At 52.7% G+C, this 26996-nt stretch overlaps 8 protein-coding genes across 8 annotated transcripts; 3 read left to right on the top strand and 5 right to left on the bottom strand.

The window, feature by feature from the left end:
• Window positions 1-383: 383 nt before the first annotated feature.
• Window positions 384-4404, bottom strand: BP01DRAFT_309492 (NPA1/URB1 family protein). Its single transcript, XM_025572382.1, has 5 exons — window positions 3980-4404; window positions 2147-3928; window positions 1296-2095; window positions 911-1237; window positions 384-849 (listed from the first exon to the last, which is right to left on the bottom strand). Exons 1-5 carry the CDS (start codon window positions 4128-4130, stop codon window positions 532-534), a joined length of 3378 nt encoding a protein of 1125 aa, XP_025435623.1. The 5' UTR covers window positions 4131-4404; the 3' UTR covers window positions 384-531.
• A 995-nt stretch (window positions 4405-5399) lies between these two features.
• Window positions 5400-5947, top strand: BP01DRAFT_378252 (uncharacterized protein; the record flags this gene model as incomplete). The annotated part of the gene is made up of 2 exons (XM_025577049.1): window positions 5400-5870; window positions 5939-5947. The coding sequence occupies 2 exons, from the start codon at window positions 5400-5402 to the stop codon at window positions 5945-5947; spliced, it is 480 nt and encodes a 159-aa protein (XP_025435622.1).
• Window positions 5948-11203: 5256 nt separating this feature from the next.
• BP01DRAFT_286848 (ATP-dependent RNA helicase SUV3) lies at window positions 11204-13327 on the bottom strand (the record flags this gene model as incomplete). Its single annotated transcript, XM_025571478.1, has 2 exons — window positions 11204-12314; window positions 12372-13327. The coding sequence occupies 2 exons, from the start codon at window positions 13325-13327 to the stop codon at window positions 11204-11206; spliced, it is 2067 nt and encodes a 688-aa protein (XP_025435621.1).
• A 790-nt stretch (window positions 13328-14117) lies between these two features.
• Window positions 14118-17070, top strand: BP01DRAFT_309483 (Sec1 family protein). Its single transcript, XM_025572381.1, has 7 exons — window positions 14118-14444; window positions 14516-14553; window positions 14627-14714; window positions 14778-14924; window positions 14977-15179; window positions 15234-15700; window positions 15752-17070. The coding sequence occupies exons 1-7, from the start codon at window positions 14411-14413 to the stop codon at window positions 16866-16868; spliced, it is 2094 nt and encodes a 697-aa protein (XP_025435620.1). The 5' UTR covers window positions 14118-14410; the 3' UTR covers window positions 16869-17070.
• A 99-nt stretch (window positions 17071-17169) lies between these two features.
• BP01DRAFT_352203 (putative G-patch domain protein) lies at window positions 17170-18297 on the bottom strand. Its single transcript, XM_025573892.1, has one exon. It carries the CDS (start codon window positions 18220-18222, stop codon window positions 17239-17241), a length of 984 nt encoding a protein of 327 aa, XP_025435619.1. The 5' UTR covers window positions 18223-18297; the 3' UTR covers window positions 17170-17238.
• A 293-nt stretch (window positions 18298-18590) lies between these two features.
• Window positions 18591-20063, top strand: BP01DRAFT_412561 (putative oxidoreductase; the record flags this gene model as incomplete). The annotated part of the gene is made up of 2 exons (XM_025578955.1): window positions 18591-18767; window positions 18870-20063. The coding sequence occupies 2 exons, from the start codon at window positions 18591-18593 to the stop codon at window positions 20040-20042; spliced, it is 1350 nt and encodes a 449-aa protein (XP_025435618.1). The 3' UTR covers window positions 20043-20063.
• Window positions 20064-20287: 224 nt separating this feature from the next.
• Window positions 20288-21589, bottom strand: BP01DRAFT_370304 (NAD-dependent epimerase/dehydratase family protein; the record flags this gene model as incomplete). Its single annotated transcript, XM_025576597.1, has 4 exons — window positions 20288-20682; window positions 20743-21199; window positions 21259-21493; window positions 21561-21589. 4 exons carry the CDS (start codon window positions 21587-21589, stop codon window positions 20288-20290), a joined length of 1116 nt encoding a protein of 371 aa, XP_025435617.1.
• Window positions 21590-23381: 1792 nt separating this feature from the next.
• BP01DRAFT_286546 (deadenylation-dependent mRNA-decapping factor PAT1) lies at window positions 23382-26088 on the bottom strand (the record flags this gene model as incomplete). Its single annotated transcript, XM_025571467.1, has 3 exons — window positions 23382-23505; window positions 23560-25848; window positions 25940-26088. The coding sequence occupies 3 exons, from the start codon at window positions 26086-26088 to the stop codon at window positions 23382-23384; spliced, it is 2562 nt and encodes an 853-aa protein (XP_025435616.1).
• Between the last annotated feature and the right edge of the window lie 908 nt (window positions 26089-26996).

Genomic DNA, 26996 nt, shown 5'->3' with positions numbered 1-26996 from the left:
CCCAATCGGGCAATTCGCCTGCCACCACTCAAACCACTCAGTCAAACAATGATTGCTCTTCCGGTCACCACTTCACCTTCATTGCTCTCAATCTCACTATTAGTTTTATTATCATTCAAGTGCTGTCATACCGTTTGGGCAGAATTCTACGCTGGAAGTATGCATTACGCTTATACGCATCATGGCTGTATTTCTCGGACGATCGTGTTCTTCTCCCAATCTACTACTACCCCCGTTTGCCTCGACCTTTGCATCCAGTCTCTTGCCTTACTGTGGCGCAGAGCAACCTATGCTTGCTAGATCCCATTCATGGGGGGTATAATCATGATGAAATGGTGCATGGCTGCGTGTCTCACGTATTGCGATTATTCACTCATTACCACAATCTGGCCCAGGTCAGACCAAACGGCGTTGAGCTTACGAGTATCTCCATGTTGCACTAGTATACCACCACAACCGAGCGCCAATTGGATTCCAACACATGTCTATCGAGCATATACAACTAGTATGATAATTCCAACGGGTAGCCCTTTAGCCCGCAATCTTCTCAACCGTTCGCAGCACGGCTCCTCCACTCCATTTTTCGACCCGATCGCTGTCAGAGGTCCGCTGCAGGGAGTGAGCAATCGCCGTGAACGTAGGCGTCTCTTTAGCCGTCACGGCTGGGATCTGACTCTGGATCCAGCTCATAATGCCTGCTCTCGTAATCAACGTCGTACTACCATGCACTTGAGTCGTGCGATACAGGAGTTGCAGAATCTTTCTCTTGACCGAGTGGGATGCGCTGGGTGCTTCATAGTAGGAGAGGGACCGTTCAAAGACGTTGGCGCGGCGATAGATATCCATGTCCTAGGCAATTTCGGTAAGTACCCAGATGGAGGCAGGGGAGATAGCAGCGAAGGCAACATACCACTTCAGTGCGAAGACCTTTGATGAGCAAATCAAATAACCATCCGGTCTCTTCAAAGTACCCATCATCAAGCTCAGGTTCATGCAGCAAGATCTTATCAATCCAGAAAGACGGGATCTTCTCTAACTCCCAAGAAGGAGCTTTCTGCAAGAATTTGTTGACCTTGCCATACAGTTTGTGCATTGGGTTAGTCAGGACATCGAGGCAGCTGGAGGCACATTCCCCAACGATCCACGGTACAGGAGACTCAAGACCGAGCTCCTTGACTGTCTCGAGCAGCTCACCCGTAAGGATATAAACGGACCGCCATTCAACGTATTTCGAGTCCTAGGGTTGCAAGTCAGCCAATGGCGAGTAGCAGTGTATATGGGACGGGTAGACTAACCTTAAGCTTCGCCATGAAGCGATTCACATTCGCAAATGCCTGCCTGCGGACCTCTTCGTGCGCTGAGCACAGACAGAGCATCAAATCAGCAATCCGACCCTGCTCGATTGCCACGTCGATTTCATCCTTCTCCCATCGGTACAATTCATTATGGGTTGTGCCCTCCGCGGGCAAAGTACCGAAAATCTCATCTAAGTCCACCTCTGATTGTCCAATCAGTTCAGTGGACGAGTTTCCTGGTTTAGAGGCACGGAGTTCATCGACCAAGTCGTCCTCCGGCACTTCACTCTCTTTCCACGCCTTTTTCAAGATTGACTTGGATTTCTTGTTCTCAGTGCCATCCATTAATGTATCCCGAGCAGCTTTCAAGGCTTTGGAGTCTTCCCCAGCGTGTTTGAGACTCCCGAGCAGCTTCGCAATCAAAGCGCTGACGGCGAGCTCCGTAGTTTTATCGCCAGTTTGGACCACGAACGGCCACTGTTCAAGGATAGCAGCGATAATGAGACTCACCGGCCTGGAAGCTTTTTGGAATGAGGCTTCAAGCAGGTCTTGATAATGGACGGGCTTCTTGGCGATACGACAGACACAATTATCGAAGAAGGACAACTGGTGCTGAAGCTTGTCCGAATCGGTGGTCTCGAAGCTAGATAATATCGAAGGGAAGACAGAGATGTCTTGGATAATGGAGTACTCGTTGAGTACCTTTCGAAGCAGGTTATTGATCTCACTCAAGGATTCCCGTGATGGGGCCTGCACCAGAACTTTCAAGATAGAGGTGAAGGCCGAATATTGCATAGTTGCTGCAATTGTTAGCATATCGACACTTGGGCGAAAAAATTCTTAACGCTCACCTGGCTGCTGCCACCAACGCATCGACGAAGACTGCTGGGTAATTCTGAGCAGGTTTTGCAGTTGACTTAGCAAAAGTTCGGAGTCGTCTGCGTCAATATTCTGCTCATCTAGTTTCTTGAGGATATCAACCATTACTAAAGCAACATCAAATCCCTCTTCCAACGCAGCATCTGGAACAACCTCATAGTAGCACACAAGGAGTTCCGAGACCGCATCTTGTTGCTGTAAATCATCTTTGGGAGTTCTCTTGAATAGCACAATAACCTCCTTGACAGCTGGACATCTCCTACAGAACTCAGCAATCAGTTTGTCGGCCGCTTGAGTCCACAGCGACTGGCTAACGCCGTGATCCGAGTTGAAGATCTTCAGAACGGCTCGCAGCTTGTTGAAGGCGATCGTAAGGATTCTCACGGCAAACAGCGTGACAATCTCTGTGTTCATGTTCAGGCAGCGACTAAGGATCTTCTGTGACAGAGGGCGAGGCAGGACATTCTCAATGACCACTGACACTGGCGGTGGCATTGTGGGCAATTTGTCCTTGTAACCACAGTTCAAAGGAACTGGAAGCTGGACAGTGGAGAATAAGAGGGCAGACTCTGCCATCCAGGATGCAGTAGGTTTCGGGTCCGCGGTGAACATGGTCTTCTTTGTAAAATAATCCGCTACAAGCTCTGGTGCCGCTTTGAAGATGGCAACAAGAAGTTCAATCTGAAGACTATCTGCATCTGGGCGGAGAGCTTGAGCCAGATAGGACAATGTCCCGTTACGAACAGGCACAGTCTTGTTGTACTTGTCAAGATAAACTGCTGAGTCCAGGCCCAGGTCAATCAGTGTATCGTCGTCCGTCGGCAAAGTTTCCGGGTCGCTGCCGGTGGGATACCAGCCGTTGTCCGGAAGAAGCACACCAAGGTCAGGATTCGTGCAAACATTCATCAGAATCTTGTGGGCCTCGTTTGCAGTCGAAATGCCGCTGGGGTTGGGCTCCTCTGACTCGCGATCATATCCGTACAAGGTTACCAGTCGCTCAAGGTTCCACCGGCTGAAGAACTTCGTTTTCGCATTGCGAGTGATGGAAGCATCGCGAATGACATCTCGGTCAATACACTGTAGGATTTCGAGAACGATATCGCGAGGGTCTTTCCTGACATATTCGAGGAATGCTCTGATCACCTTATGCTGCTCGATAATATCACTTTTGGCGTTGGCGTGCTGGAACTTCAGATTTGCCAGGACGTATTTCTGAGCGTTCCTCCGCAGCGTAGACTTATTTCCTTCCTCAGCCATCTCCTCCAACTGAGCCTTGTTTGGGGTCAGGAAGAACTCCACGCGCTTGAACGTCACGTGGCGCGCCTGGTATACCTGGCGTGCAACAGCACCCCCGTCAAAGGTGACCATCTCCGTCAGAAGACGGAGGCAAGGGGAGATAAGATGCTCTTTTGATTTAACCGCAGTCAAGCCGCGGTTGAACAGCTTCAGCTGCTCTTTCTGTAGGAGATACTTGCATAATGCCAAGCCAAAGTCCCGAAAGTCCAGATTGGTGGAGACAGTCTTGAAGAATTGAGCGAGCACAGCGGGAACCGTGGTCAGTAAAGACTCGTTGTTGTTGCTGTCAGCAAAGTTCCAGGTCTGAACCAGGTCAGTGAAGCAAACCGCCTCATTCTCGTTAAGTCGAGAGCACTGCGAATCGCAATAAGCTTTGAGAATGCGGAATTTTTTGGCCTTCTCGCCGTCGCTTTCTGCCTGCACGATAGAACTGAGAAAATCTTTAAATTTTCGTAACCCTATACATTTTGTCAATAATCACAGTCCAGTATAGACGTTAGACGAAGTACCTTGCTTAGATTCAGCAGGGTTCTGCTGAAAGGTTAATGCAGTCCGCAGCTGAGTGTGCGAGGTGACAACCGCAGGAATTTCCTCGCCTTCCGGGGCACTGTCCAGCTTCCTCCTCTTCAATCGAGAAAACTGAGTGTCGTGGGATGACATGGTGAGAAGGAATGGGTAGATGTAGAGGGAAAGGAACCACCACCGACAAAGGCCGGGGAAATTGAAGATATCACTGCAGTGACTTGACTGATTGCCAGGCACTCCGTCGCCCGGCCGGCTTCAGAGTTTTGCGGTTTCTGATTGGACGAGGAACAAAGGCACTACTAGTGGCCCGGTCTTGAGAGAACTGTAGTCACTACCTTGAACGAGCACCGACGCGAACCTGCAGCCCAAGACAGGTATTGATTGCAACACCAAGCTAATCACAGGAACGTAATGATATTGGTGGTCAAGGCGATGAAGTATGACAACGGCCGCGTCAACACAAGAACACAAAGACTGACTGAATGTTTTTCGGCCGGGCTTCAAAAAGTCCTGCCAAGATTGGAAGTCACGCTAGCTGCCGTCCGCCAGCCTCTGATTGGTTCGTGTATTCCTAGTCCTCTCTATGCCTCCAGCCAGTGCAGTGCACCATCTTGGATAACATCAACTTACTTTAAAGCCGTCGGGCAGAACAATACGAGTCATGATTTTATCTGCGTTGAACTGAGTGTACCTCTTATTGAATGACAGCAACTTATGTCGATACACCCCTTGTTGAGATAACCTCCGGACCAATTGAACAGGGGGAAATGATCGCAATATCCACAATCACCAACTATATACTTACTCTCCATTATTGGCTTCATCGTTTCGTTCCTTGGTGGCTGGATTTGCAAGAACTTACCTCCTACCGGATCGGTCATGAGCGCAAGATATTAGTACTAGGATGATCCCAGCTCTTCCCCGCTACATCTATGATCCCTCCCCACACGAGTACTTATATACACAACCACCGCCGGTGATGTCTCCCCACCAACGGGAAGCCACCCCCTCCCTCCCCATAGGATCAAGGTTCGTCGTGTCTCTCGCTCCCCGAAGCCCATCCGGTAACTAAACCAGGCCAAATCGACTCTTCATCCATGGAAGCAGAATCCCGAGAGATCAAACTTCCTTCACAGGCAACGAAGGAGAATGAGTGCATCTGTATCACCTAGACGCCGAACACTTATCGCCAGACAACACCGAAGAATAATGCACGAGTCACTAACATCATCACCGCAGACCACACACATACACAGATACAAGCTCCCTGGTCAAAATCACCGCACGCTATAGACACAGTCTCCCAGTCCTTCAAGTCATTATAAGACCAATTTCTCCTTTCCAGCCGATAATTTTGACAATAACCCATCTCTCCCTCAGCACTAGCATAGCACAATCGAAAATATGTCTCCTCCGTTGACCCCTTCATCCTCCTCCTCCTCCTCCTCCTCCTCCTCCTCATCCTCCACTGACAGCACGTGCACTGAACGGGACATCGAAGAAGCTCTCATAGGCTCCTGGTCCCTCTTGGAATACTTCTCCGACCCCTTTGACGGCAAGGGCCCCTCGCTGCATCCCATGGGCCCCGACGCACGGGGCATCCTCACCTACCACCCCGACGGGTGCATGTCTGTGCACCTCATGCCCTCCCCCAAGACAGGCAAGAAGTCTCGGACGGCGCTCAACGATGGCTTCATGTACGCCGGGAAATATTGGGTGGAGAGACATGAGCGCGAGAAGAACAGCTTCATCGTCTGTCATCGAGCCGAGATGGCTTCGTTGCTGCACCTGGAAGGAAGGGTGCACAAGCGGCAGGTTACGTTGTCGAATCGGAATCGCCTCGTGTTGTCTTTTGTGGGATTTGAGGAATTGAATGTATGTGTACTCCCTCTCATTTTTTTTGTTTCTGTATTGCTGTTAGGCGATACGCTGTGCAAGTGCAGAGAGACTGAGTGACTCGTGGTTGATGTAGGGGTTGATGGTTAGACCGGAGTTGCTGTGGGGAAGAGTCAGTCGGCCCTGCAGGGTTATCAGATGAGCTGAATGAGCCTGACGCGAGAATGTCTTTTTCTTTGTTAAAGGAAAACGGCCGGCAGACCATTACGAAATCTCATGTGTGACGATAAATGCTATAATGCCTGCGATGTTTCGGAACGTCTGTCAGACACATTTTCAGAGTAGGTTAAAGTGGAAGTACGTTATACTTAGTTAGTAGGACAATATAGATATGAAGCTTGAATTTTACGATGCAGATTTTGACCCTTTCTACCATCCTCATCTGCATGGAGTTGAAGTCGAGAAAGAGTCTCGATGGCTAAGTGGACGCCTGGGTGACACCAAAGGAGGCTAGCATACCCATCTGTCGCCAGACTGAGATATGTCTTCATCCATTCACATTGGACTCTCGGGCTATGGACTAAAAAACTGCTAGATCCTCTACCCCATACACCTAGGGGGGGAAAACACACATGCTGACCGATGAGGAGGGTCTGTGGCCTCAATCGGTATTCGGACCCAACCCCACTGCGCAACTGCACCTGTTCATGAATCCTTTGAGAGAGGTTATAGGACAACATCCTCGTCGTGTAGAGGTTGATGAAGAACAGACTACTAGGCGTCCCCACCGTAGCAAGCGTGCTCTCGCCATGGCTGATTTCAGACCTCACTCTGCCTCTCTCACTAAGACTTGACCCTTTGCTGTGCGTGCCTTCTTCAAAGTAGCAAATGTATCACGTAATTCATGAGTCTCATAGTAATACATTTCTATAGCCCACAAACAAGAGAAGACGGCATTTTATATCACAAATTTCGTGGGAGGGGTATGCTGTGATAAGCTGCAATATAGATGCTTCTGAACAAGAATGAAAAGTTCTATTAAATCAACAACAGCACACAGCTCACTAACCCCAGGTTCCACCGCCACCACCCCTGCCTTGGCGTCGTTGTGCCGAGAGACGCCAGTCGTCCTCTCCTGCGAAACGATTGTGCAGAGGTTGAATGCGTTCGGCCTTCTTGCGCTTCGAGAGTCGATCCGTAGGCGCAACCTTGAAGAAGGTCGGCGCGGCTTCGACCAGCCACTTGGGCTCGATAGAGGTGGTGCAATGCATGTACTCCTTCGTCGTGAGCACCAATGTGTGGTAGATGACATGTTCCGAAGGCTTGCCGAACAGCGCCGAGCTGGGGTGCATGTAAACCGGTGTGCCCTCGACCAGGGTCTTGTAACCCTCCTGGGGATCCTTCCGGGCTGCGTTGCGGAAGAAGCCCGTGCACAGCGCCTGACGGACTTTGGTCGTGTTTCGGCCGCAGGATACGATTTTGTGGTGGTACCGGTCCATGATGCCCAGCAGCTGTTGGCGGACATCCTGAGCACGGCGGATTTGACGTGCTTGGATGAAGTTCTCGAAGCACCACGCGTTGTTGAACTTGGAGTTCTTCCACGCGTTGTAGACGTTCAGAAGAGTCAGGTGGTCGCCGTGCGGATCGTGAAATTTGGCCTTCTTCTGATCGGCTTGCTGTTGCTTCTCCTTGGGCCGGTAGAACACTGATTGAATGGACAACATGGCAACAATGCTTAGCATCTCTTCCGAGCAACCCATATCGACCGAGGCAATCAGGACCTTGGCAAGAGCCGGCTCCATCGGGAAGTCTGCCATCTTTCGACCCAAGCGAGTCAAAAGACCCTCGTCGTCCAGGGCAGAAAGTGCGTATAGTTCCTCCAAGGCAGTAAGCATGGTGTTCGTCGGTGGAGGATCCATGAAGTCGAAGTGCAAGAGATCGTTGATGCCCATGGCCTTGAGCATGAGAATGGTGTGAGAGAGGTTCTGACGCTGGATTTCAGGGATTGTGGTAGGTAACATTTCGGACTGGTAGGCCGCTTCGGTGTAGAGACGGAAGCATTTACCCGGTCCAGTTCTTCCTGCACGACCAGCTCGTTGTTTGGCTTGCGCCTGCGAGATGGGAGTGACAACCAACGAGTCCATACCAAGCTTGGGGTCGTACGCGTTTTGCTTCACAAACCCAGGATCGATGACGTAGTAGATATTATCAATAGTGATGGAAGTCTCGGCAATGTTTGTCGCAATGACGACCTTTCTGCCACCTGGGGGTGCAGGCTCAAAGATGCGACTTTGCATTTCACTCGGTAGAGCAGAATAAACAGGGAGAATGACTAGTTCTGGGACTGTGGAACCCAGAGCTTTCATTCGCTCGTAAAGAATTTCGCAGGCAGTGTCAATCTCTTCCTGTCCTGTCAGGAAGAGAAGGATATCACCCGAAGGCTCCGTCAAGTGGATTTGCATAACGGTGATCAAAGCTGCATCGAGGTAGTCGGACTCGGGCTCCTTGGAGTACATGATCTCGACCGGGAATGTACGTCCGGGAATAGAGAAGATAGGGCAGCCGTTGAAGTACTCTGAGAACTTCTCCGCGTCTAGAGTAGCGGAGGTGACGATGAGGCGGAGGTCGGGACGTCGCTTGATAGTCTTCTTCAGCAGACCAAACAAAACGTCTGTGGCGATCGTTCGCTCGTGCGCCTCATCAAGCATGATCACGGAATATCTCTTCAGTTCTGGATCAAGGAGGATTTCTCTCTGCAGCATACCATCCGTCATGTACTTGATCTTCGTTTCCGGACTCGTACAATCTTCGAAACGAATCGTATAGCCAACCTCTGCGCCAAGTTTGCAGCCAACTTCCTCTGCGACACGCTTGGCAACTGACATGGCAGCCACTCGGCGAGGTTGCGTACAGCCGATAATCCCATTATTTGCGTATCCACCTTCAGCCAGATACTGTGTCAGCTGGGTCGTCTTTCCAGAGCCAGTATCACCAACAACAATCAACAACTGGTTGTCACGGACGGCATCAAGTAACTGCTTGCGGAACTTGTAGACCGGCAAGCTTTCCCGCTGCTCCTTGATGGACATGCTGGTCCGTTTTCCAAAGGACACATTCTTGCCCATGGTGACTCTCTTCCATTCAGGCACCGCCTCGTCAGGCTTCGCTTGCTGAGCATTCCGAAGATCAGCTGCAAACCTGCGCTCCTCGGGCGCTACCATAGGATCTTGCCATTGTGCATTCAGGTCGATGTTTGCTGCTTGCTCTGCAGCCTTGTCCTGAGCTTCCTGCTGTCTGAGCTCCCTTCTGTCCTTGGCCAAGTTGGTGCCTGCCATTGCGGCTCGGTTCATGGAGCCGTCTGGTGCTTTGACAACTCGGATAGGAGATAACTCCAAAGACATCTTGGTCTGACCCGCCAGGAATGGCGGCTCCTCGTCGCGAACCTCGATATCGACATCCTCTTCTTCTTCGAATGTGCCCTCTCCAGTCAAGGTGGCATGATACTCTTCATCAATGTCAGGGTAGTCGAGGGCGGAAACGGCACCCGATGCTATAAGTTGTTTAATCTCCCATCTTTCAGGGGACGTCAAACGTTTCCGGTTTTTCATCGGCCTACCATCGGACTCCTCGATGATAGGAACATCCGAGCTCAAGTTGCCGTATCGATCCTTGTCGCTGGTGCCGTCAAGACGTTCCATATTTGCTCCTGACGCCAGACGCCGTTGAGGAATAAGATCCATGCCCGTAACTTGGTCCACTTCTTTCATCGATAGACCAATGCGGGAGCCTTGTATGCTAACCACCTTAACCTTGACAGGCTGGCCCCGGGATACCAAATCAGAAGGATGATTGACGCGCGCGCCCTCCTGCATCGCAGACACATGTACCAAGCCGTCAACCTTTCCCTTGACCCCGAGCAGATTGACAAATGCGCCAAAGTCCTTGACGCCCGTCACACGACCATCGTATACCTTGTATAGTATCGGCTGGTCATCGAGCTCGACTGGCGGAGGCTTGCGGAAATAGTCCTCATCTCCCGCTCGATCGCGGCGACTCTTGCGCTCACTGTGTCCGTTGCGATATCCATCGTCCCTGCTGCTGTACTTGCTTTTCGACCTGCCAAATTCGTCCACCTCATCCTCGACATCTTTCCTGCTGCTGAACTGGGGACTGTGAGATCTCGAGCGGGAACGGTATCTGTCGTTGCGCCTGCGCCCACGGTCGCGGTCGCGGTCACGGTTGTCGTAGTCCGGACTCCTACTCCGCTTCCTGCTGCTGCGGTCCACCCGCGATGAGGACGGCGCCTTGTCCTCCCGCGCCTTGCCCGCCAGCCCTTCCAGCATCGCGAATGTATCGTCCATCGCGTTGGCTTTCGCGTCGCTCTCTTCCACCTCCTTCCGCGGGGTGTAGTCCTCCTCATCCCACGTTTGCACCTTATCCGGAACAGCGAGACCCTTGAAGACGCGCGCTTTCTTCTCCAGGGCCCCAAGTATATCCATGTCGTCATCACCCGCCGCTCCCGAGGACTCCTTGGCTTGTGCGTTTTTTGATTTGTACTTGGGGTGCATCGTGAGGACGAGGCGGTCGATACTCTCCATCAGACTCTGCGGGAACTCGGCGCCCATCTCCTCCAGGCTCTTCTTGAACTCGGCGAACGAACTGCATTTGAGGTGCTGGTCAATGACAAATTCGGCGAGGGTCTTGTCGCTGACGCCCAAGTGGTTCTGGAGCTCTCCGGTGATTCGCGAGACGAGCGAAAAGAGCTCCAGAGACTGGAGGTCATCCATGGCGGATACTGGTCTTTCTTCTTCGCAGTAGGCGGAGAGAGTGAGCAGTCTAAATCGGCGATGAAAAAGGAACCGGCGATCGATACAGATATAGTGAGTTGTGACTTTGCGGGCAGTGATCACTTCGCCCCGCTTTGGCGAGTTGTATGGATGGGACAAGGACAAGATGGTCTGCCCGATTCGCCGCAATGTCTCCGTGTGGTGAATCCGCGACGGGCTACGGGCGAAGCTGACTGGGGCGGAAAATCGTTGTGGCGTTTTCGGGATAAACCCGCCATCGATAAGATAAGGTGCCATCTACGAAATACTACACCTACAATGTCTGTAGACCTACTCCTAGTTTTGACTACTGTAGTTCAGTACACTTCCATATGTCGTACGCGTGGGATGGATCAGACGAATACCACGAAGGTGATTGTCCTGAGTAGACTTATCTCTGTATAGTTCAGATTCTCTCTAGCTTCTAGTGTACAGACAAGGCCGTGTGGAGATCGATGAAACAAGGTTCTATATACAAAGAAAGATGACATGTTAAGCATAAACATGCGCTTCATTTCTGATAAAATAGTCTTACAAAGGAGCGAGCTAGTGAGGCCCTTTTTGGGTCCTTCGCTTTCCTTGCTCTTGATCTTCGTGTACTCGCTCATCTTGAACATGCTCATCCTGGACTCGCTTATCCCAGAACGGTTCCTCCTGAACCTGCTCATCCTGAGCAGATTCCTCTAAATTGGCCTCGTCTTCAGGATCTTCCAACACAGGTTCTTCCAGTAAGTCGTCTCCTTGGAACGAGCTGTCTTGTTCGGAAGAATCAAGGGAAGTGATGTCGCTACCATAGGTCGTAGCAGTTGTCTCTGCCAGCAGCTGTTGTAGCTCCGCGCTCTGCTTTTCAAGAGCAAGCTGCCGCCGGAGAGAAGAATCCTTTCTAAGCTTCTTGTTTGCGGAAAATTCCGTCAAAGCCCGGACCATCCTTTCTTCTAGCAGCTCCTTGACGTGCGTGGCTAATGTCCGGTCTGTGAAGATGCCGCCAAAGCGGTAGCTCAGCCAAAGATATAAAACGATAGACTTATGCAGGGATTCCAGTTCGGTCGTATACTCTTTGCTCGCCGAAACCTCCTGCTCAAGAATCTCCAGGTTGAGGCTGGGAAAGCTCAAAAGATGACCGTCCGAATTCTGGGCAACGCCTAGAGCGAAATCGACAGCAGCGTCCCGGCCAATGATGTCCTTGACATACATCGGCGCGGCCATGAGAGTCAATTGATCAGGGATGCGCAGCCCTTCAACCGAATCGATGATTGTGGCGTTTTCGAGCTGATTGCGAGGATCACACAGGAAGAAAAGCGGATGTACTCTGGCAACTGCATAAATGCGCTTGATCAAGTATTCCAAGGGGGTGTTCGAAGGATAATACGCTGCGAATTTCTGGAAGACAGCGTCCGGGGCGTGCAAGCCGGCAGCAACAAGAGCAGGGGGCTCGTTTTCGAATGCCTGCTTGATGTAAGGTAGATCGACTTCTTCGAGGGACGTCACCCAACCGACATTTTCCTTCCCATCATCTTTCGAAGCCCCCCGGTGCTGTGTAGCAGGCCGATAACGACCGGCTCTCCCGCCAATCTGTCTGATCTCGGGCACAGTGAGCCGTACGAGCCCAGCCGGAACCCTTTTGATCACGGTCTCGAAGATGATACGCTTGCAGCTCCTACATGAAACAAAGATTAGTATTTCGGACCGTCTGCAGATACCGAGATCTACTCACAAGTTGAGGCCCATGCCAATGGCGTCGCTGGCAACCAAAAAGTCGTAATCATTGTTGGGGTCGTTGAAGAGCCGGGCTTGCTGGGTTCTGATTTCGGCCGGCAAACTACCGTAAACAATTGCTGCTCTTTTTCCTGTAGTCTTTTCGATCTCGGCTTTCAGAGCGTGAATCCCAACACGGGAGAAGGAGACGACACAGTCGCCCTTCTGAAGATTGTTCAGATCACCGCGTAGACTTTTGGTGGCGACTTTCAGTTCGTTCAGTCGTTCGTAGCGATGGACTTCTAGCTTGTCTCCGCACAGAGCAGCTAGCTCCCGGATCAGAGGAACCACTCTTAGTTCACCACAGAGATGGAGCTCCTTGGCGCGGGCACCGAGAAACGCACGAGTCCAGGCCCACCCACGCCGAGTGTCACTGATCATCTGGATCTCATCGATAATTCCGACCTCATAAGGCTGTCCTATGCTGATCATTTCGACGGTGTTACTCACAATCCCTGCAGGCTCAGCCCCTTGGTGGATTTTAACCTCGTCACCGGTGATCAAGCTGCAGGAGATTCCAGCAGACGTGAATCGTTGATATACCTCCTGCGCCAGAAGCCGCAGAGGCCCCGCGTAGAAGCCGTTTTTGCTTGATTCCAGGCGTTTAAGCGCATGATAAGTTTTCCCCGAGTTGGTGGGGCCGACATGTAGATGTATTGTGCGCTGCATCGCACGCGCTTGAGGGTAAGCCTCCGTTGGACGTCGCAAATCGGCAATAATCTTCTGCATCTCCTCGTTTGGAGTGCCAAATTCCGCCGTGATATCTTCCGAGTACATTTGGAACTCCAACTCATCCCTCAGCCCGCGAATTCCATAATTCGAGTAGGCCTGTTGCAGGGCAACTTGGAGGCGGCGCAGAAGACCTTGTGCTGGACCAAAGTTTGTGCGATCCTCCAGCTTGCTTGCAGCCAGCATCTGCCGTTCGAAACCATCCCATCTCTTCAAAGATGTCCAGTCTTTTGCTGTTCTGAGTTTTGCATGATAGGCTTCTAAAGACTGTTTCACGGCTGCCTCGAAACTGGGGGCGTCGAGAGAAGGCTTGCGAGGCCTGGCGGCATCGAATTTCTTATTTCCTTTTTTTGATGGTCGCGACTGTATGAAAAAGAGGAAACTAGATTAGCGATTGTTGCGCAGCTCAGGGGATGTGCTTTTGCCATACCGCACGTCTCAGCAGCGCGGACGAAGTCGCAAATGTCCGGCTTGCACCATTACGAACAGTCGGCTGCAGTACGCACAAAAGGCAATGGCTGCCTTTGCTGCTCCATAGGCGCATGCCTGAGGCAGATGGCACGAATCAAGACGTATGCTATCGTGGAGTGGTGTATTCTTCGTTCCGTACTTGAATGGCGATTTAGTCTAGTGATTGCAGACGACGGAGCACGAGACGCGGGAGCAATAATGGAAAGGAGGGAAAGGTGAGGAATGAGGGTATGATTGAGTGAAAACTGGTAGATGAATAGTGGACGCCAGCAAACTTCCCCTAAGGAGACTCTTTTGGTCTTCAAATCGCCATCAACTTGGGATTCTTTTCTTTTTGTTTTTTTTTTTTTTTTCCTTTCCCTGCTCTTTTGCCATTGACATCAAAGCTACGGCGATGCGGTAAAAGTTCCCGGGGGCGGCGAATGATCACACCGCCTTGGATAACTAACTATTCGGAGTATCCCCTGCGGCGGAGAACATTACTATGTAAGGCAACGGCGGAGAGGGAAGCCAAACAAGGTGGGGACCAAGAGAGGGTCTCGCAACTCAAGACAAGACAACTGCTACGTTTCATAAAGAATACCTCCTACTCACTACCGATTCATTTACTAGTCCAACCCCTGATTGATCTTCGTGCGCTCTTATTCCTCGTCTTATTCGGCCGCTTGTTGTGTGATTTCTTACTTATCACTCCTGGTCTGCTAATCCCGTACTAAACCCCTCCTCACCCCTCTTCCCAAGCATTAGGAGTTGAGTTCCCAAGTCTATGCCCCAGCGTAGGGCTGCCCGTCAGCCACAATGAGCGCCTCGATCCTCAACATCCAGCGCGACAGTAAGTCCTCTGTGAATATGTGCATTTGCGCGATCTCCCTTTTACTGATTGGTTCTGGTTTTCTTTTCCAGTCATTCTGAACACCATCCGTTATGCGGCGGGGAACGAGGTACGGGTTCTGGCACATTTACCCCCTTCCGTCAAATCCACCGCCTCACAGAGCTGACGTTGGGCGCTTGTAGTGGAAGGTTCTCGTCGTGGATGAGACCAGTCGGAAATTAATCGACAATGCTGTCAGCGAAGATGACATTCTCAACCTCAATGTTACCAGTAAGCGAAGCTAATTATCCAACTCTATACACCTTGGTAGGCGCTAAATGGTCGGCCGTCCAGATGTTGAGCAGATCGAGCATCGGCGTCCCACAAACACCTCCATGGATGCGCTGTATATCCTCTCCCCCCTTCCGCATATAGTCGACTGTTTAATGGCCGATTTCGAGCGAAAGAGATACAAGAAAGCATGGCTGGTTTGGACCTCCTGTTGGTCAAGTATCCTTATGGGCTCTGTATTTGGCACTGACGTGCGGGGCAGTTCTCGATCCACAACAACGAGCTAGACTAGACCGGTCGCAGCAGGCGCGCGATAATATTGCCAATGTTCAGATTATGAATGCCGACTATTTTCCCCGCGAAGCGCGCATCGTTACTTTTCGAGATCCATGGAGCTTCCCAGTCTTGTTCCACCCAGGTTGCAACCATTTGATACGCGCACATTTGGAAGGGCTGGCTCAGAAGGTATGGCTTGTTTGAGGTTTGCGATTCGGCTTCAGATGCTTACACGGACGGAAGATTGTGTCGCTCTGCGCAAGTCTAGGAGAATATCCGATCATCCGGTACTATCGGCCCAGGACACCGACCCATGAGGCAAGCGTACTGTGCTCACACCTGGCCCGCTTCATTCAAAATGAATTGGATCAATTTGCACAATTTCAGCGAGACTTTCCACCTCCTTCGCCTCGGCCTCGAGGAGTTCTCCTCGTTGTAGACCGCTCGGTGGACGTCATAGCGCCTCTTCTGCATGAGTTCACTTATCAATCCATGGTACATGATCTCCTTCCCATCAATGATGGGGATAAGGTCACGTATAAGACCGTCATCAACGAGGGGGGCGCCAACCAAGAGATCAAGGATATGGAGATCAATGAGCAGGACAACGTGTGGGTTGAGTACCGACATATGCATATGAAAGACGTCTTGGGCAAGCTGGGCGAAGATTTTGCCAAATTCCGGGCAGCCAACCCTCAGTTTGCGGAAGAGTAGGTTCTGTGTCTCCCACGGTTCGGATCGCAAGCTAATTCAATTTCAAGCAACAACAAAGCGAATGTGAACACGATCAAGGATATGCTTGCGGGCCTGACTGAATTTCAGCAGGGTCGCGACGCATACACTCTCCATTTGAATATGGCACAAGAGTGTATGAAGTACTTCCAGGACCATAAATTATTAGAAGTCAGCTCTGTCGAACAAAGCCTGGCAACCGGCATGGATGAGAACTACAAGAAGGCCAAGCACTTGGGCTCACAAATTGTTCAACTTCTGGATGATGAAGCGACTAGACAGCCCGAACGTCTGAGACTGCTACTACTCTATATCATTTATCGGGGCGGGCTGCTAGCTGGAGACATCCGCAAGCTCATGGCACATGCGCAACTTCCACCGCAGGACGGGGAGGTTATATCCAATCTGGATTTACTTGGTGTGCGTGTAGAGAAGCCATTGAAGGATGATAAGCCTCCTGTGCAGCCGCTTTTCATCCGGAAGCCTCCGCCTGCAACAGACATGGAAGAGGAAAGCCTTACTCGATATGATCTGAACCTCAAGCTGATATTGGAGGATCTCGTGCGCGGTACACTCGACACGACGGTCTTCCCTCCTACACGCCCACACACCGAAGGCGAGGGCCCGGGCCAGCAGGACGCTCTAGCGCAAGCGTCACTACGAAGTGCCAAACCCACGTGGGCGCGAACCCGCACGACCGGCGAGCAGCCTCGACAGCGCATTATTGTCTTCATGGCGGGCGGTGCAACTTATGGCGAAGCTCGTACATGCTACGAAATATCGCAGGCACATGCCAAAGACGTCTACCTTGCCACCTCTCACATGCTCTCGCCGGGACTATTCCTGCGACAGATCGGCGATCTCAGCGTCGACCGACGACGGCTGGACATTCCGGCCGAGCGGCCGAAACCTACGGCGCCTGCTCATCTCTTCGAGAAGGAAGCGCCCCCGACACCGCAACCCCAGACGAAAACGCCCGTCGCGCCGGCACCCCCTTCGGCAGCCATGGCTTCGATGTCCCTGGGACACAAAGCTCCCAGTGGAGGGCCGACTGCCCCAACCCCGGCTCCTACGAGCTCCAAGCTACACAAAGAGCATAAGGAGAAGGAGAAGAAGGAGAAGAAACGTCACCACTTTTTTCGCTGAGCCTTTCGCCTCTTGTTTAAGTAGCCGCCCTCGACTGGCACATATGTGATCTAATATAGCGCGGCTGTGATACCAAGTTCATCTGTCTCTGATTTCTGAGCGACAACAGCGGAATTCCAAGCTCGGGACAATCTCCGGACCTGCATATTGCTGGATTGATAATTTCAGCAGAACCAAGTGTACATTCAAACAATTGAAATCCAATTCCATGGAACTTCCGAAAAATAAGTCTACTATATATATAAATAAGCATAAGGGGTATCTAAAAACGAAACTACTTAAGTGTACTGTACAACCATCACACAGCATTGCCTCCCAAACCTCAACCGCACATCCCCCCAACCCCTCCATACCAATTCCAACAGGAAAATCACATCTCCCCACCACCAAGATACTGTAGAATCCGCTCATCCTGATAAAACAGCTCGCGCAACCTCTCCCCGCGCTTCTTCGCGTCGATCTGACCCTTGCGCACCTCCTTAGCATTCAACTTCTGTACCTTACCCTTCCCTCCTCCAGTTGTGTGCGACTTGGAGGCAGCAGCAGCAGCAGAGGCCGTTTGGTCTGCACGTTTCCCCCTCCTCCGATTTGCGGGAAGGTCCTCCTCATCGGTATCCACCCCGGCAGCGTGATTCACCCCCAACCCCACCGTATCGACCTTCAATTTCCCCTTCACCGGCTCCCGAATCCCCTCCCGGCCTGGCGCGCCCAGCCCCAGCCGGCTGTCAGGGTCCCAGCCGTAGGAGGCGAGGTAGCGCATTCCGTGTCGTGTGCGGTCGAGGTGCGAGGGCGGGTGGGAATGCGTGAGGCAGAGTTGGTGTGCGAGCGAGGCTTCGTGTGGGCGGTAAGGTTCTTTGGGGGTTGTTGATGATGGTGGGGATGAGGGTTGGGGTTGTTCTTCGTGCTTTGAGTAGGACACATTGAGTGGGAGGTTGCAGACTTCGCAGATTGGAGTTTCATTGAGGCTTGGGGTGGGGTTTTGGTCGTGGGGGACCAGGGAGGGGTAAGGTGATGTTGTTGCGGGGCGTGATGAGTGTTCTAGACTTGGTGGAGGGGTGTTTGTGGTGGATGTCGCTGTTGTTGCGAGCTCGGAAGACGAGACGGAAGGGGGGCCAGGAGTAGGCGTTGTCGACTTGGAGAGTACAAGCGACAGATAGGTGTTCGCGATACGGGCGCCAGATGTTGTGCTGGGAGGAGCGGAGGCATGGCTGGAGCGGAGCGCGGAGGAGGTGGTGTTGAGGTCGGGCTCGGAGGAGCGCACGAAGGGTATGCGCTTGCGGCGGATTCCGGCGCCGAAGACCCGTTGGTCCTCGAGCGGGAGGAAGTAGTCTTCTTCGTCTTGGGTGTCTGTCATTGTATCAGGGGATGTGGCGCTGTCATGAGTATACTGTACTGTGTAGTGTGTAGTTGTCTGTTGCAAAGGTGAAAGAGGATGGAGAATGGCAGGGAAAGTGACGCAGTGGCGGGAGATCGGCCGCTAAAAGCAACTTCACGCGCGGCGGCGGCGTACGGGCCAGATTATTCTTGCTCTACTGTCAACTTCTCAACTCAATTGTCAACTTTCCCACTCTCCTTTTGTTTCTTTTTTTTTTTTTTTTTTTTTTTTTTTTTTTTTTTTTTTTTTTTTTTCTTCTTCTTGTGGTCTCGTATCTTCTGGTCGTTCTGGTTGACTCTGGTGTTTGTCTCTCGTTTCAGACGCTCTTGTGACTACAATCTCCCACCATGCCCATTCCCCTGATCGTCCAGGGCGTCACTGAGGGTCTATCCTCCATCCCCTTCGCCTGGACGATCCTCAAGCTCGCCCCATGGGTTCTCCTGGTCGCAGCGCTGAAGTTCTACTTTGGAGGTGCCAGAAATGCCTCGGAGCGAGTGATGCACTCAAAGGTTGTGATGATCACGGTATGCTCAGACTTCCTCCCTAACTCTCACACTCACTCCTCCTCCGCTCCCCTCAACAACCCCCAAAAGTCAACCCAACCCAAAGCCTAACAAATCTTCAAGGGCGGAACATCCGGCATCGGCGCCCAAATCACCCAAGCCCTCGCCTCCCGAGGAGCGCAAATCGTCCTTCTAACGCAACACTCCCCCTCCGATATTTTCCTAGTGGAATACATCGAAGACCTGCGCAAGAGCACCAACAACCAGCTCATCTACGCTGAGCAAGTCGACCTGTCATCACTACATTCCATCCGCACCTTCGCCACCAAATGGATCGACAACGTCACCCCGCGCCGGCTGGACATGGTCATCCTCTGCGCCTCGACGAACCCGCCCCCCTCCCATAAGAAGCTCACCACGGACGGCCTCGACGAGGAGTGGCAGGTCAACTACCTGGCGAATTTTCATCTGCTGAGTATCTTGAGTCCTGCGCTGCGGGCGCAGCCGGCTCACCGTGATGTCCGGATTATTTTTGCCGGGTGTTCGGCGAGTTATATCCGGGCGGGTGGGTTTGATCTAAGGAAGGTGGAGGAGGCTACGAATTTGCAGGTGCAAACCCTACAATCACAGCAGCAGCAGCAGCAGCAACAGAAGGTTGGAAGAGCTGGGGCTGGGGCTGGGGCTGGGGCTGGGAAAGGGAAGAAAACCCGACCAAATACCCAGACAAGCACCAAGAAACCGGAAAGTCTTTTTGCGTTGAGCAAACTCTCCCTCATGGTCTTTGCGCACGCCTTTCAAAAACATCTCAATGCGTTCAAGCGCCCGGACGGCCAGCCGACTTCGACTAGAGTTATAATGGTGGACCCCGGGTTCACGCGCACGCCGGGAATGCGGCGCTGGATGACGGGCGGGTCGCTGTGGGGCCTACTAGTGTATCTGGTCACCTGGCCGGTGTGGTGGTTGGTGCTCAAGTCGCCGCAGCAGGGGGCGCAGAGTTTCCTGTATGCGGCGATGGAGGCGCGGTATGGCCGGGATGAGGGCGGGTGGATGATCAAGGAGTGCCGGGAGGTGGATGTGGCGCGGAAGGAGATCCGCGATGAGGCGGCCGGAAAGCTGCTGTGGGAGTTTAGCGAGAAGATGATTGAAGTCAAGGAGAAGGAGAGTGCCGTGCAGCGGGCGTTGGCGAAGAAAGAGGCCGAACAGCAGGAGGCGGCGGAGCAGAAGGCGGGGCCTAAGGCCCAGACGCCCGGCTCGCGGAGGAGTCGGAAGGGAAATGGATCCGGAAACGGTAAATAGGAGTGCCAATATATATGGTGGTGACTGTAGAAGTGGTCGTGCATATTGCATTATTCTGGAGTTCAGGCATTTCCAATCTCCAATATATATGCTTTATCTTTTCTTCACATCGGGCACAGGACAGAGCGATAAAAAAGGAAATTCGTCTCATTTAAATCAAATCTATGGATACGATTTTGGTTCTTCCGCAGTCACTAAGGACATGCTAATTACATAAGTCAACGGTAGGTATCATTTACGAGCAATTAGTGCTTGAGCTTCTCGAGGAGCTCGGCAGGGGGCTGTTGCCGGTATCCCTCGGGGTTGTTGCGGGTCCAGAGCCAGAGGTCCTCGCAGGCCTGCTCGAGGGTGTGCTCGGCCTTCCAGCCCAGCTCTTGGTTGGCCCGGCTAGGGTTGGAGGTGAGGTTGAGGACGTCGCCGGCACGGCGGGGAGCGACCTCGTAGGGGAGGTCGCGGCCCACGGCGGCGGAGAAGGCACGGATCATCTCGTAGACCGTGCTGCCCTTGCCGGTACCCAAGTTCCAGGCACGGACACCGGGGTTGTTGGCGCGGAGGTAGTTGAGAGCCTTCAAGTGGCCGTCAGCCAGGTCGAGAATGTGGATGTAGTCACGGATGGCGGTTCCGTCGTGGGAGGCGTAGTCTAGCGTTGTGTGTTAGCCCACTTAACTCCTTGTGTTCCAGGTGGGTTGCGAGAACATACCATCGCCGAACACGAGCAGCTTCTCACGCTTGCCAGTGGCAACTTGAGCCAGAAGAGGGAGCAGGTTGTAGGGGACACCCTGGGGGTCCTCGCCCATGATACCACTGGGGTGAGCACCGGCGGGGTTGAAGTAACGGAGCAGGGCACCGTTCCACTTCTGAGCATCGGCCTCCTTGCCGGCCTTGATGGCGTTGTTGCGCTGAGCGTTGATCAGGTCGGTGATGGCGGTCTCAACGGCGAACTTGGTGTTGCCGTAGGGGTTGGTGGGACCCAGAGGGCAGTCCTCGGGGATGGGGATCATGTTGGGGAAGCGAGTGGCATCACCGTAGACGGTGGCAGAGCTGGAGAAGACGATGTTGGTGACATTGTTGCGGACCATGGAGCGGAGAAGGCAGATGGTGCCGTAGACGTTGACGTGCCAGTAGTCCAGCGGCTTCTCACCGGACTCTCCGACGGCCTGGGCAAACGACCATGTTAATCCCGGTGCCTGGAATTGAATTGGCACAGCGAACGCACCTTGAGGGCAGCGAAGTGAATGACACTGTCAATGTCGGGGTGGGCCTGGAAGACCTTGTCGAAAGCGGCCTCATCGGTGACATCCAGCTGGGCAAACTCGGGCTTCTTGCCGCAGATCAACTCAATGCGGTTCAGAGCCTCAGCGGAAGAATTGTACAGGTTGTCAGCGACAACAACCTTGTAGCCAGCCTGCAACAAGGCAAGGGTGGTGAAAGAGCCAATGTAGCCCGTTCCACTGCACAGATGCGGATTGCGGGGTCAGCTCCAGCTGCAAATCCATGCGCGCGCGGGTGGGGACTTACCCGGTGACGAGGACTGATCCAGCAGACATGATGACAGAAAGCGATTGAGATTGAGAAAGAATGGATGGGAAGGTGGGAGGAGAAAGAGGGGGAGGAGGAAGAGATTTGGTCTGGGAGAAAGAGGGAACAGGAACAGGAACAGAAACAGGGACGGGCTGGGGACGGGATTATTTAAGGAGGGGAGACGGAGAGAGAGAGAGCGAGAGAGAGACAGACCTGCTTTCGACGAGGTGGGATGAGATGGAGTGGGGGGGAGGGGGAAAGAAAGACGGAACTGTGGAGGGGCTGTCCGGAGAGTCTCTCACCAGGTACCGTTTTGGTATGGTCATCCTACCAATTTCTCCGTTTTCACCGCTCGTCACAGCCCGGTTCTGGAACGGTATGGCCAGGGTATCAGGTAAATAAATCCTCGGGCTGACGCGGGCTGGTCTCGATTTGTCTCATTCACGCTGACTCGAGAATGTAAAGAAAGTACGGAGTACACATTATCTCTTCATTTTCAGTTCTCTCCTTTTCGCCTGTTCCTATCTTCATCATCATCTTCATCCTCATTATTGACACCTGGAAGTCCCTCCACAATTGGCCGATCATTCTCAGACAATCCTCCCATTCCAGTGGTGAACGGGACGATCCATCCACCGCTTCATTTACCAAACATTGATCATGACACTCTCAGGGACAATTCATTTCCTAATCTCCCCACTGGGTAGAAAGGCACAGAACCATCACAAGACAACATCGAAGAGGCTCGGATGGACTGATAGCCAGTTGCAGCTGCAGCCCCGGGCTGCAGATGCCGCCGCCGACCGAAGCCAAGCAGCAGATAGTCTCGGTCCGACTCGTTTATGACAGGAGAAAGACATGCAGGAGGCTAGTTCATGTCTAGTTCCATATTCCATGGAAACGCCATCAAGTCAGAACTCATCTAACCATGAGTATGATGCGTCTGTAACCGACCTCTCCAGGCTTCGGACCCCAGTTAGCACGAGCGGGTCGCGGTCCACCGGGCGAGCAAGTGGATCGGTTCTCCCTCGCAGGTTCCGAGGGTCTGTCCGTCCCCGTGAGGTGAATTGTGAATGGTTCAATCCACAGAATCCAGAGTCAGTAGGCTGAGACTACTGTGAATGGCAACTTGCCAGTGTCCTTGTTCTAATTCCTATCAGGAATGGCACCACCCCTCACCCTCACGCACTGCCCACACATCGCCCCCCTGAGATCAGCTTATCGGCCTAGTCTGTCCTAGGACTAGTAGCAATGATAGCAGCCATCCTGTACGCACTCCATACACTCATCGGGGTCTCCGTCGGCCCCTATGCATAATCAAAACTCAACTAGAACATGAATGAAAAGGCTATCGACACGAATTTCGAAGATGTCCCCAAATCCTCGCTGTAGGACATAACAAAACTAACTAAAGTACGTAAAAGTAGGTAGGTAATACATCATTGCGAATGCACCCCACATTCACCGTCGCCCAAAGATGGGTAGACAGTCCTGTGGTGGCCTGTCTCCCTCCAAGTCATTTCCCGAGAGTACCGACTGACCCTGCCTATCAGTGGCCTCCCTTTTTCTTGCTCTTTCTGCCTGTTGAATTCCAAGACACAGGGTGTGTGTATGCTGAGGCGTAGCTCACTTCCGCTCAGCTCTCTCTGCCCGAATGATGACATGTTGCCCATGGCATACTGTAATGGTTTACAGAGTGAGACCCGCATAATGCGAGGTACAGGTCTGCTCGGCCTGATCACACCGAGCTGAAGAAAAACGAAAATAATAAACGCCCAGGATATGCGCCAGGTTCGATGTGGAATCCTCGTTCGCCTTCTAACCCAAGAGTTCAACGTCCAGACCGATGGCCCGCATGAAGAGGTTGACGTTTCCGAGACGCTGACTGGCCATGTCTGCAGGAAGCGTCTTGCTATACGTGACGGTCTCCATCACGCGATCCCTGAGGAAGCAGTCAGTATCAGTTGCGCTACATTCTGGAGTTATTTCGACTTACTTAACGGCAATGACCAGGCGCTGCTGTTGGTCAGGGCTCGCGCCGATGCCGACGGCGGCCAGGAACTGCCAGACGTACATATCGTCGCCAGCATTAATCGAACTAGGGAAGATGTCGGCGAACGTAGGCTCCAGCGTGTCAAACAACACATTGAACTTCTCAACCCATTGCTGCCAGTCTCGCTCTGAAGCCTGGTCAGCTTCCTTCACAATCTCCGCCCGACTCAGCAGCATGGTCAGGATTCCCAGTCCGATCCTGGTTTTAGCCACCAGCTGAACATGGGTTTGTGCAATCACAAGTCCCAACAGTCCAATAATAATGTTGAAGGGTGCCTCGTTGACGTATCCGAGCAGACTAGGCATGACAGTCTGCGAGAACAGGTCAATGGCTTCGCGAACGGCCGGAGATGGCTGGGTTTCGCCGGGCACAAGCTGTGCACGTCGGACCACGTCCAGAGTGTCTAAGTGAACAACAATCATGGTAAGGATCGTAACACGCTGTTCCTGATCAATATGGCGGAAGATTCGAGGAATGGCCTTCTTGCCCTTGGGGTAAGAGAGGAAAGCGATGAAGGGGTGAGGAGTGTTAGTGTTGGGGACAATAGGTTCCATGACCTTCAGTTCGCGCCATAGTTTCTGATTAAGCGAGCGGACGTTCTGCCGCCATTCCATATGCTTTTGAATGGCCTCAGGATCGTTCTCATCTGGCGGAGGAGGCATTGTTCGTTCCATATCTTCCATTTCCATCAAGGTGCTGTAGACACTCTCAATGTTGGTCAAAATAGACTTCCGGTCGCTCAAACTGAGGTCGGTCTGAGGCTTCTTGAGAGTCTTGCCACCTTCAGAGGTCTCTGGCCGTTTGATGTTGAGCATGGGCTTCGGAGCCTTGGCATTGCCAAAAGAGATCTTGCCTAAGCTGCCTTCAATGATAAGCTGCTTGTTCTTCGGCTTGGCCTTGGCAGCCTCAACAGCCCGCTGAACCTGCTGTTGCATTCTCTGCATGTGGTTATCGGCATTCTGGAACTGTCTTCGGTTGCCGTGACCACCTAGACGGTTACCTGTCTGAAGGAGATACGTCTGCGCAAAGTGACCGAGGGGTTGGTGAGGATGTTGCCGAGGAGCGCCTCGGATTTGACTGTAGACCTGATAATAGAAATCCTCCGCCAGCACAGCCTCTGAATCTGTGTCCACCACGTTGCCTGCCGCAGCGACTAATTGCTGTAGCTGAATACGGGTAATGAAGTTCTTGTCTTGGGGGGTCATTAAGCCGTTACCCTTGGACAGAAGGAAGATCTTGTGGTTCCGCTTAGCGCGCTTGGCATCTTCCATCAAGTATGCAACTCGTTGCTCTTCCGACAGATGCATCAACTGTTGAGGATTGGTGATCACGGGTAGCTGAGCGTTGTTGCCCCGCATGCTTTGTGGCGGCGGGGGAGCTTGCTGTTGCTGGGCTTGGGGACTTGCAGGCGGAATCATCTGGCGTTGGGGCGGCCCCATGTGCTGTGGGGGGAGGTTGGCACTTTGCAGAAGGTGCAATGGCATATTGGGAGCATGAGGAGCAAGAGGATATGGTTCCGGAACCATCGGCGGCTGATGCATCAGCTGCGCCGGCAGTGGAATCCCCTTAGGAAACTGAGCGTGCAGAATCTCTGGTGGCAGTTGTGCGTAACCTTCGGGCAGGGGAGGCATCTGAGCTCCCTGAAGCGGATGAGAGGGCTCAGGCATCGACTGAGGCAGAGACACGGGGATCTGACCTGGCAATGACGAAGGGTATCGGCGCAGCTGCGCCTCTACTTCCTCCAAGCTGAGCATTTTCTTTGCCCGCGCCTGCGCCTGCGCCTGAGCCTGAGCCTGAGCCTGAGCCTGAGCCTGAGCCTGCGCCTGCGCCTGTGCCTGTGCTTGTGCCTGAGCCATCATCGCTGGCGTTGGATCCTGCTTCTTCTGCACACCCCAGACGCTTGACTTGGCCTGGAGATCTGGGATGTACCCAGGATCCGAGTATTTCTCATAACCCGTCCGTTTCGGCTTCGCGGCCGCAGCACTCACAGCAGGATCAGCAGCAATATCTGCGGCGACAGGAGCAGCAACAAGTGTTCGGGGTTTCTGAAGGCTATAGCGGATTTGCTCTTCTCCAATGACGTCGGCCACCTGCGCAGTCTTGCCAAAGAAATCAAAATCCTTTCCAACTGGGGGAGCGCCGAGGTCGTCGCCGAAGGTATCGTCGTTGAAGGCATCCTGGTCGTCATCGAGTTGATCGCCAAGGCCATCGTAGGTATCCTCGAAGTCAATGCTACATGCGTGTACAAGCCGGTCAGTCAAAGCATTGATTCTTGGAGCCAACTGATCTAAGCCAGTGGGTTCCGGAAAAGGGGACACCTTACGCATCGTCATCGTTGTCGCCGCCCTGGAAGCCTTCAGCACGGGCGCGAGCGACCTCGGCGAATGGGTCAGGAGTGTCAAAAATGCCCCGACTAGAGGATGGGGCAGCCCGATCCCTAGGCAGGGTGGTATCAAAGCCGAAGAAGGACATCTTCGGCTAAGGCAGGTGGGATGGGAAACAGGGGGAGGGTGGGTTGGTGGCGTGGGGAGAGGGGAAGCAGGAATTACCACGGCATAATTGTGGTGCGGGATGAGGTTGAGAGCCGGTCTGATATCACCCGCCTAGCTGGATTTGGGCTTAGCTGTTTTAAGGCCTCAGGCAGCACCGCGAGTGGGCGGTGAGTTTCTGCAGAAGTCCTTCATCCACCGCCTGGCGGCCAACAACCGGAGATGATTGACATATAAGTTAAGTTAGTTATGACCACACTAGAATCACTAACTACGGAGTACGGAGTAGGATGGCCATGGATTGACCGGAATCTCTTAGTGCTGGTTTCATAATGTTCATCTCGTGTGATGGTCCATTCCATGCTTCTATTCGCATTTGGACAGACTGAGAGATATCATGGATCTAACAGTACTCCATAGGTCGTGCGGCTGCAGTCGACTTGAGGAACTCGAGCACGATCCTCGGTTCGGTCAAGACAAGACTAGACTAGAATGAATATTGCAGTAGTCGAGTTAAACTACTCCGTACAAGTATCTTTATTTAGCAGAAACAAAGACAAAGAACGAGAGAAACAAGGCTCAGCACGAGAGAGTGGGTGGCCACCAGCCGAAAGACGTACGTGGCCCGGCCAATAACCATCGATGCGGTTACGTCGCCTTCCACCGCAGGCCAGAAGAATCACTGGTATTCCCATTCATTGCAGTTCAATTCTTCCATTCATTCAATCCATGCTCCGCTGCAGGGCTGACCAGATTCGTTCCTCGCCTTCGACTCTCCGTAGCAAAAACAGTCTAATCACTTGCCCCCCTCCTCCTGAATTAAAATTAACTACCATAATCTCTCGTTCGACTCCTTATTCTTTCTCTCGTTCCTTGACCTTCTTATCGTCT

Source organism: Aspergillus saccharolyticus (genome assembly GCF_003184585.1).
Source record: "Aspergillus saccharolyticus JOP 1030-1 unplaced genomic scaffold BP01scaffold_1, whole genome shotgun sequence".
Lineage (NCBI taxonomy): Eukaryota > Fungi > Ascomycota > Eurotiomycetes > Eurotiales > Aspergillaceae > Aspergillus > Aspergillus saccharolyticus.
Note: the sequence above shows the minus strand (reverse complement) of the source record. Positions and strands in the feature narration are given on the sequence as shown.

Bases quoted from the DNA above. Each gene is read 5' to 3' on its own strand.
- BP01DRAFT_309492 (XM_025572382.1), bottom strand. From the start codon at position 4,130: ATGTCATCCCACGACACTCAGTTTTCTCGATTGAAGAGGAGGAAGCTG. The intron at 3,929-3,979 runs GTACTTCGTCTA...CAAAATGTATAG, and splicing joins CCCTGCTGAATCTAAGCAAG to GGTTACGAAAATTTAAAGAT. The intron at 850-910 runs GTATGTTGCCTT...GAAATTGCCTAG, and splicing joins AAGGTCTTCGCACTGAAGTG to GACATGGATATCTATCGCCG.
- BP01DRAFT_309483 (XM_025572381.1), top strand. From the start codon at position 14,411: ATGAGCGCCTCGATCCTCAACATCCAGCGCGACA. The intron at 14,445-14,515 runs GTAAGTCCTCTG...TTTCTTTTCCAG, and splicing joins CCTCAACATCCAGCGCGACA to TCATTCTGAACACCATCCGT. The intron at 14,925-14,976 runs GTTGGTCAAGTA...CGTGCGGGGCAG, and splicing joins ATGGCTGGTTTGGACCTCCT to TTCTCGATCCACAACAACGA.
- BP01DRAFT_352203 (XM_025573892.1), bottom strand. From the start codon at position 18,222: ATGACAGACACCCAAGACGAAGAAGACTACTTCCTCCCGCTCGAGGAC.